Here is a 9,644-nt window from a genome sequence, read left to right on the forward strand (position 1 = left end):
CCATGGAAGCAGGAAGTGTTTTAAGTGGTCAAAACAGTCCTTTAACAGGAAAAGTAATTTACAAACAGCCCGATACACAATAAGATTCTTGACTGTTTCGCATCAAAGTAGTCCCAAATGAGGACTATTTCTCAAATGTAATTAAAGAAGATAAACACTTACGTCATATGGTGTCATGTGAAAATGTGTTCCTGTGTACTGCGTGACACCTGTCTGGCCACGCCCCCTTCTGGCAAAAATCCCCATGACGTCACTCGGACTGGTTGCGGAAGTAAACCAGGCGACGGAACAAACACGAACCCAAATTAGTTGGAAGTGTAACGCCGTCTCGCATCTTGTAGGTAAGTCTCCGCGGGCTTTTTGACTGTCGATGTGTTTAAAATACTTGCGGTTCTAAAGAGGGCTTCTATTTGATCGGTTGTTTTGAATAAGTTTTTTGTTTTTTTTTTGCGCTAACATCAGTAGCTCAGGCGCGTGCTAGCAAAGCGAACGGTAGCTAGCACTCTAGTTAATTCACACACCGCATTGGGTTTTGTAATCGCGATTAACGGTCAGGTCACGGTGAAATAACTCTATAGATGACCGAGACGTGAAGAAATGGACAGCTGAGTTCAAAGTAGCACGGCTCGCTCCTCTCAGCCCAGCTGTCGGTGGAGTCGGCTAAAGAAGCTAACTGCTGCGAAGGTTTCCTGAACAGGCTGATTTAGTGTTTAATGTATCTTTTATTTATGTTGTGTTTCTGTAAAGTAAATCTGATGAGTCACTCGGTCCTGTGGGCAGGTCCTGCTCACATGATGAGGTGACTCAGTGGATCAGAGGTGGGGATGAGGGTATGGCCTCTATAATTTTGCTGTAAGTGTCCTGCTCCTCTTTACAGACAGCTAGGTATCATGGTGGGATTCAAAGCAGAGAGGCTAAGAGTCAACCTCCGGCTGGTCATCAACCGCCTCAAACTTCTGGAGAAAAAGAAAAGTGAGTCCTGGAGCTGAATACAAAGAACACTTTGTCTGAACTGAGACCTTGTTTGTGAATTATGTTTCCATTCATACCACTAATTACTGTCCTGTCTGCCCTGCTCCCATTAACTCATTTGAAATGTAGCTGAGCTTGCTCAGAAGGCAAGGAAGGAGATTGCTGATTACTTGTCATCGGGGAAAGATGAGCGCGCTCGTATCCGTGTGGAGCACATCATCAGGGAGGACTATCTGGTGGAGGCCATGGAGATCCTGGAGCTTTACTGCGACCTGCTGCTGGCTCGCTTCGGCCTCATTCAGTCTATGAAGTGAGTATTTTAAACACAGGTATCAAAATTGAATTCCTGCGGGCTTTTGTGGTCCTGGAACAATCACCAGTCTGTCATTTATGCCATAGCTTGATCCCATGTAGACAGATAGATGTGTGTGTGTGAGAAGCAGACTTGACATGAGGTAATGATTATTATTCATCAAATACCTACAAAGAGTTTAACATATGAGCTTCACCTTACTGGCACTCGGTCTGTTTTCAAATTGACCTACTGTAAATGTTTGATGTATTTTAAGGCCCTCTTTAGGTTTTCTTTAAAGTATATTTCATACCTTCTGCTGTTCATCTTCATTGCGACGTGAGGCTTTGCTTGGTTGTAGTCTCATACTAATTGGACTTCAGAATAACTTCCATGCCCCGATCAGCTCTTAATACTTTTTAATTTACTCCGTAAGATGCATGGCAGCAATCTTTTGACAGTAGTTTTATTGATGTCAACATAAATATTAGTTTTTGCTTATGTTTTGCATTTAAAGCACCACCTTCTCTATTTTATTGGGGAAAAAAAGCCAGATTATGTTTTTACTGGCTTTATTTTTAGACGATCTTAAACGTAATTTTGGAACTTTAAAACTGTACTCACCCATTGTACGTGTGTATGTCTAAATCTTTGGGCTTTTAAAAACCTCATTCCTGTCACGCTACCTAGGGAACTCGATCCAGGCCTACAGGAAGCCGTGTCAACACTCATTTGGGCAACACCTCGTCTCCAGTCGGAAGTGAACGAGCTAAAAATTGTAAGTAATTTCTTGATAGAATGCCAATGTAGAATGCTTTTTCTTCTTGTCAGATTATTGTTGACCGGCTTGTTTTTAAATCTGTTTTCAGGTGTGTGATCAGCTTTGTGCAAAGTACAGCAAGGAGTACGGCAAGCTATGCAGGACAAACCAGATCGGCACTGTCAATGACAGGGTAGGAGTTTTGTTTTTTCAAACCATTTCTGATAACTCTGTTAAAGATTGCATGAATGAGTGTAATGATCTGTTTGTGTGTTTCCTTGTGTATAGCTGATGCACAAACTGAGTGTGGAGGCTCCTCCCAAGATTCTGGTGGAGCGCTACCTGATCGAGATCGCCAAGAACTATAATGTGCCGTATGAACCTGACGCCATGGTGCGGGTAAGCATCGAAGAATCCGTCGTCCAATCAGCATGAAGGATGAGATCACCGACTCCTGTTGATTTTATCACTCACTATAACCCACCACTGGTTCTTCACAGCCTGAGGTGTGTGTCGGAGAGGAGGCGGACCTGATCGACGTGAACCATGACAAGAAGTCTGGAGGTGGAGGCGGTGGAGGTTTCACTGCTCCTGCTGCTGCCATGCCCATGGCCATGCCTATGCCTATGCCCATGCCTATGCCAACACCCTTCAACTACCCACCTCCCAAAGGAGCTGTAAGTGATCAGTTTTACTTTTCTCTGATGTCTAAAAAAATTCCAACAATAGAGCTTTCTTTACAGTGTTTGCTAGACTTCTGCAGTACAATGTCCAATGAGAAAACACAGCTCCTTTTACATGCTCAGTCACAAATGCAATAGGTGTGAAATGTTGAGCTTTATTTAGAGGAAAAAGGGGCAAAAGTGCTTGTATTGTGATTCTTACTTGGTATGGAGTGAAGGCTGTGAAATTGATACGTCTGTAACTGTAATTGTCCATCTCTGTTTTCCTCCAGGAACCGTTTAATGCTCCCATTGGAAACTACAACAGCTTCCAGCACCCAATGGGTGGAGGGCAGCCCCCTCAGCTGCCTACTTCTCCCCCTACATACGAGTCTGTAAGTGACTGACCCCCCTCCCATCATGCCCCCTTCCTGTTCCCAAAGATGGACAGACGGACAGGGCAGGGCACCACTCAGGGAAGAGCTGTTTATTCGGCTTATTCACTGTTGTCTGTCCTCTTGACACTTTGATGGAATCTCTCAAGAGTCGAGCTCAGAGTCTGCTTCACTCGCATGGGTGCAGGTGGTCTGAAGTGGTGCTGCTTTAACACACTAACTGTTGCCTGATCTGTTGCTCTGCAACCAGACAGAAAGCAGGAAGTAACAGGGCTCACGCAGCCGAAAGCGATCAGACTTATTACTTCTGAATGAGACGGTGATGGTTTCTTTAAGATTCACTGACAGTTTCCTCTTTCTGTGATATTTACTACTATATTTTTAAAACTACCCACTAACACACCTGTCATATCAATTCATATCACTGAGACGTATGTTGTCTGTTTCAGATTGAGGACTTTTCTGACAATACTGTTCCTTCCCAGACTGTAGGTGAGTTCTACCAGCAATCCCCTCCGGTGACAGATCGTACACATTATCCATCCAGAAATCCTGCTGAAATATTTGGCTCTTAGGATCAGTTGGCAGTGGGTTTTTTTTCTTCGCTCATTTGGTCAACTTGAAGTTCATTCAGAATTTCTGTTGATTACCACAGTTAATAATTTCCCATTAAGGGGGAAAAAAAGAAGGTTTTCTTCTTAGTAACTACACAGATGGTAATGTTTTTTTCTGCTTTGGTTAAATCTCAAAGTCGTTTTGCAGTTTGACGTTTCTTTTGAGTACTACTAGTGGCAGAAAAATATAGTCAAATTATAGATGTGTCCTTGAAAAATGACTGAAGTCATTCGTCTGCTTGCTCATATAAAATCACTGCTGCTATTTTTAGCTGTTGCATACACCTCCAGACATTCAGTTCCATAAATTATGCATGTCTGCCTCTACAGGTCCGGGCCCTTCGTCTCGCATGTTTGACAGCAACGCTCTCCCAGAACTCCCCTCTGTTCCCGACACACTCCCCACGTCCTCCTTCGGCGGAAACACCACCACTTCGGATGACATCGACTTTGACGACTTGACGCGGCGGTTCGAGGAGCTGAAGAAGAAGAGTTAATTGAGATGCCCCCCGGTCCATATACTCACACACACAAACACACTTACACTCACAGTTCCAACACCTACACAAATCAACAAACGGAAAGAGTTCAAGACTCAGAATCAGATTTGGATCTCTCTCCTCCCCCTTTTGCAGTGACGTAACTTTCCATAGATAATCCACGAATATGTATCTTACCTCATTTATGGCCTCTCATGACCTGCTTACTGAAGGTGTGGACGCTCATTAACCCATCTAAGAACTGTCCTTTCTTTCCACGATTCCAGAGATTGTGGCATGTTTTAATTTCTTTCTATCTGACAAATGATATAAATTGTTCTATACAACCATGTTAGTGTTGAGCCTTGTTCACTCCTCGTCATTTAAGTTCGCACTGACTTTTCATTTCCCCCCCCCCATTCGTCTATAATGAACCGCGTCACCGTGTAGATTTTCATCATTGTTTTTGCTGGGGTTGTGGCTCTGACTAATATTTACTGTACATGCCTTGATTTTTCTTTGCGCACGCTGTGATCTCTGCCACTGTGTCGCTCAGTCCCGCGTCAGACTGGTCGAACGGGCCTGACGGGCCGTTCCACACCGGTGGGTGAAACGGGCGTTCACACGTCGTGAAGTCACCATACTGCTTCGGAGGCGGGGCTCCAACACCCAGCAGTGGTTTCCTTAAAGCTACAGGAGACAGCCAGAAGCCATATTTTCAGTGTGTTGGCAGGCATGCAGTTTTGTCACTGTGGAATCAACAGTTTCAAAGTTTAGATTTCAATTTGCTGAGTTTCTCAAACTTTTTCAGTTGTATCCATATCAGATTAAGCATGCATATTTTAAAACTTTTCATCTGTTGCGGCGGTGTGATGGGACACAGATGTAACGTGACAGAGAAAGTGTATGGATGTGTGTAATATAATACTTTTAAGATAATCTAGGTAGGCTTATCTCCAGGACTGATTTAAGTGTGCAGCTCAATAAGTCTGGAAGAAGGAAGGTGTTCAATATTTGACAAATCTGTTTTCTACACAGTTTCTCCAAATATTTTTTTTTCCTTTTGAATGTCAGTTTTACCAAACATCTGCACTTTTGTAACTCTTAAGTTAATTTACAAGGAAAATCCTGTGTGACAGAAGCAGCCACGTGACAGCCTGATTTGATTCGATGTAAATCTGAACCCCAGAGCTCGTGTGTGTGTGTGTGTGTGTGTGTGTGTGTGTGTGTGTGTGTGTGTGTGTGTGTGTGTGTGTGTGTGTGTGTGTGTGTGTGTGTGTGTGTGTGTGTGTGTGTGTGTGTGTGTGTGTGTGTGTGTGTGTGTGTGTGTGTGTGTGTGTGTGTGTGTGTGTGTGTGTGTGTGTGTGTGTGTGTGTGTGTGTGTGTGTGTGTGTGTGTGTGTGTGTGTGTGTGTGTGTGTGTGTCGTTGTCTGTGGTTCATGTGCATGAGACTCAAACTGTTTGTGCACCACTGCGTTTGCCTTAGATCTCATCTCTCATCAGAGGCCTTCCTAGTCTGTACCAGGATGTAGTTTTTGTTACCCATCAAGACTGGAAACATGTCTCAGTTCAATCGAATTACAGTCCACTCTAAAATAGCTCTCACTGTATCGGACTATCTTTTAAAGCATTTCCTTTGTGATCTGGATGAAATAGTCTGCGCTGGCAGTGGAGGTGAATGGTTGGCGTGGGGAATCTGAGTGGGGGGGGGGTTTGTTTTCTCGTGGACGTGATGTCCGTAACCCGACCACACCCAGCTCTGCTCGAATAACAAGCCGGCCCTGGAGGTGCTCTGACAAGTTTTCCACCTGGGCGACAGAGACACAGTTCATTAAAAAGTTTTCCATGTATTCAATCGAGTAGAGCGAGGTAATTTTAACACTACACAGACTGTGATCTGCTCGCCGGCTTCTCTTCTTGTGACTGGTTCATGATAAACATTTGGACGCAGAATTGTGTCTTGTTGCAAAGCTTTCTCTTTTTCCCTGGTGTATACTAAAAGAGTTTAATAAAGGACTATTTGAAACTTGAACACTGGTAAAGTCTTTCACATGAAGTGCTTCCATTCCATTCTTTCAACTTTAACCTAGTTTTACACGCTGTAATGACACGTAGTTACCAGTAGATGTCGCCAGTGTAAAGCAGGTAAAAACTGAGAAGACTCTTACTAGATGTTTGTATTATTCAACACAGAAACATTTTGTATGTTGAAGTTTCTGTGATAAATAGCAACAAGACAACAGAGAAATTTATACATCTATAAAAGAATCTTGAAACCATTCCTGATACGCTCAGATAGCCAGAGCAAATGCTATACATGCATGTAATGCGCTCTCTTTATAGTCTTCATGGAGCTTTATTTTGAATCAGTTAAAGTTTAGATATGTTACTTTCATTGTGCTTCTTTTTGCAGATCAGAAAGCAGAGCACCCATCATTCTTGTGCCGGCATCACTGGCCTATTTTTCTGTTTACGATTTCAAACACTATTTTATATTACATTTCTATTTTATTCTCTGTTTTGGTTTCAACCAGGCCTCCAGTATGGAATTTCATACCACATCATGTAACGTGCACCGGTATGACAATTAAAATTCCTTGGCATGAACAAACACAAAACTCTCCCTGTGTCAACCTTACAGAGAAGGCAACATTTCTTTGGATCATTAGAAGCAGTTATGCTTTGAACCCAGGTTTTTACTTTGTGTTGCATCTTCACAGTTATTTTCTCTGAGCTTCAGAGATGATAACAAATTCCTCTGTTTTGTCCTAATTGAAATGGGGGGGGGGGGGGAATTCTCACATTGAAGGTTTGATGTCTAAAGTACAGTTAAAAATGAAGAACAGCTGGCCCTGGATCTTCAGACTACTTGGCATTGCAGTCAGCACAGGTATGAGCGTGTATACAATTTATCCTGATGTGCATCTGTTATTTGAGAATGACAGCACTCTCTAGTATTATTGGCTGCAAAATGCCATTATTAGTTATTATTCAGTATCCTGTCTAATCTTTCTCAACTTTTTGTTCCTCCCTCATTAAACCAGAGGTGTTCAAACTACAAACCACAAAGCACCTGGAGCTCCTGCTCCAACGGTTTTCACATTACAATGGTAAATAACCCACATGTGAAACTGGCTATTCGAAGTTTTGTTGGTGGTTTTTAACAAAACGAGATAGTTAAAGAAAAAAAAGTGTTGCTAACTTAAAGGTGCATTAAGGAGTTTTACAACCTTAAAAATACTTATTTTCCACCATAAATATGTTACACATTTTCAATGATGTGTACAATGTGCCCTGACATATTCATTACAAGTACCGCTAACAGCGCTAAATTGTCACTTGAAAGTTGCAGTGCCGGTCCGACACCAGAGTTTTTTTGGGGAGAATTTGAAAGGAATGACGTAATGCGCGCTCCGGCTGGTTAGGTTTCATTTTGTCCGCCATTACTCCGCCAGATGCTTAGTGAGCAACAACTGAGCAGGATCTTCCAGAAAGTAAGAAAAGACTGGCTTCTAGCACTGCCACAGCTCCAGCACAGACTCCACCAGGTAAAAGAAACTTAAATCTTACTTGAGCGCTACTAAACGAGCGAAGACGGAGTCCCCCTCTTCCTTGCACGGGAGCCACAGGGACGAGTTTTTCACTAAGTTGCATTACACCCAAGGCCTGCAGGGGCCGCTGTTTTGCATAAAACGTGCAAACTCCTTAAGGCACCTTTAAAGGAATAGTGGACTATTTTCTTGAAAAGATGAAGCTTTACTCGCTTTTCGAAAAACGCGCATGCACCAGACCATCCTACCTGCACTAGTACTGCTTCTCCCGAGGAAACACCTATCAAATGTCGGAAGCGTGCGAGCGCGAGCCCATCTTCCCCAGGCGTGCACGGCTCTGTTGACAGTTTCTGCGATCGGCCTCGCTCATAAAGCTTATTTTCTGAAACAGTTGCAGTTTCATTATGTCAGACTCGCCATCGGTAAGTACTAGCTGAAACCGAAGCTCACAGGCTACATAAACACTCTGATTGCGCATGCGCAATAAGTAGAACCTTATTGGGAGCGAGCACGTACAACGGCTTTACGAAAGCCGCTCAGCAGAATGATTGACAAACAGAACCACCAGTTATTTTGATGATCCACCCGGAACTCAAAGCAAATAGAACATCCTCCATTACACCTGAATGTAATATTACAAATTAAAGGGCAGAAATAACAGAACCAAAGAAACACAAGACAGTGAGTGCAGAACGTTTTCTTCATGTTCCTGTCTTGGTCTATTTTTCTGTTTGTGGTTCTTGGACAAAACTGTCTGATAAGCATTAAATCTTTCGGTCATTGTAAAAACTGAAAAGTGAAACTTTAGAAGTAATATGAACGGTCTTCAAGTCTGAAAAGGCACATTTTCTGACTGACTGAACACAACTCTCAAAGCAAGGGGGGGTAAAACTAGCCCCATTTAGGCCAAAAGTGGTGTACAGTAAGTGCATGCACCTTTACAGGAATGAAAACAGGTTTTGTTTTTGTTTCTATGTAGTATTACAACTGATAAACAGATGCCGTCTTCTATGCTGCTTCATCCATCTTCATGCTTCATCAAGCAGTGTCACTCAGGAAAACACAACAGATACAGTCACATTCACACATGAAGAGAATTTAGAGTAAAATTCTTGTTTATTATTTGGAGTAAACATGGGTACAGTTTGTGGACACTACACTCCCAGAGCTGGATTCAAACTGGGGATATTCGCACTAGAAATGCAAACCACCTCACCATCACGTGACACACAAGTCATCCGATGAAGCAATTTGAATACAAAGTCTGGTAAGTTCCGTGTTGAATTATTGTTTAAGTAAGTTATATGATCAACCATTAAAAACACAAGAGACTTAAACTCTTGGTTTTAGCTTGGTGTATTTGTAATAAGAAATAGATGAAAAAAATACTGCAAATGAGCAGAAGTAAGCCAAATATCCATTGACTGTATCTGTTTGTATTATTTTGTCAATCATTCCTGTGAAGAATGTCATTTGTATATATGTATTTACAATCAAAATATTCTTTTTGAAGTATAACTTCGTATATTCTGACAAGGTATACAGATGTTTATCAAAGGATAAATTACATTTGGAAGCCTAAATTCACTATTTATTTCATTAATCTCAGCTGAAATCCTTATTCGATTTCCTGATGTATCTTTGCAGGCATAATGCTGCAATGAATGTTAGAACACACGCCTCATAACCTGCTGAGTTATCTGCAGTCTGGGTTGGACTTGAGGACAGAGTTTGCATGTTTTCTCAGTAGGCTGTCCTTCCTAAGTACCACTACATCCATGTGAGGTTAATGTTTAACCCTAAGGCAGCTGCGACTCTATGTGAGTGTCTGTCAGTGTTAACCCTGACTGGCGACCTTTCCGGGGCCCCTGACCTCACCTTTGGCCACAGCTGAATAAAGTGATAAAGAAGATTTTTGA

General features: G+C 42.4%; 1 protein-coding gene across 3 annotated transcripts; it reads left to right on the forward strand.

Moving 5' to 3' along the window:
- Nucleotides 1–243: 243 nt before the first annotated feature.
- On the forward strand, nucleotides 244–5,153 carry ist1 (IST1 factor associated with ESCRT-III). 3 transcript variants are annotated; one of them, XM_030094788.1, is made up of 10 exons: nucleotides 244–341; nucleotides 878–972; nucleotides 1,102–1,282; nucleotides 1,955–2,042; nucleotides 2,134–2,217; nucleotides 2,313–2,423; nucleotides 2,525–2,701; nucleotides 2,980–3,081; nucleotides 3,531–3,573; nucleotides 4,026–5,153. In XM_030094788.1, exons 2-10 carry the CDS (start codon nucleotides 891–893, stop codon nucleotides 4,190–4,192), a joined length of 1,035 nt encoding a protein of 344 aa, XP_029950648.1. In that variant the 5' UTR covers nucleotides 244–341; nucleotides 878–890; the 3' UTR covers nucleotides 4,193–5,153. The 3 variants fall into 3 exon arrangements, with proteins under 3 accessions (XP_029950648.1, XP_029950729.1, XP_029950809.1); XM_030094869.1 differs by having other exon boundaries at nucleotides 3,531–3,566; nucleotides 4,019–5,153; XM_030094949.1 differs by having other exon boundaries at nucleotides 3,567–3,573.
- Nucleotides 5,154–9,644: the final 4,491 nt, after the last annotated feature.

The sequence above is a fragment of the Salarias fasciatus genome, chromosome 1 (assembly GCF_902148845.1).
Source record: "Salarias fasciatus chromosome 1, fSalaFa1.1, whole genome shotgun sequence".
NCBI classification, from domain to species: domain Eukaryota; kingdom Metazoa; phylum Chordata; class Actinopteri; order Blenniiformes; family Blenniidae; genus Salarias; species Salarias fasciatus.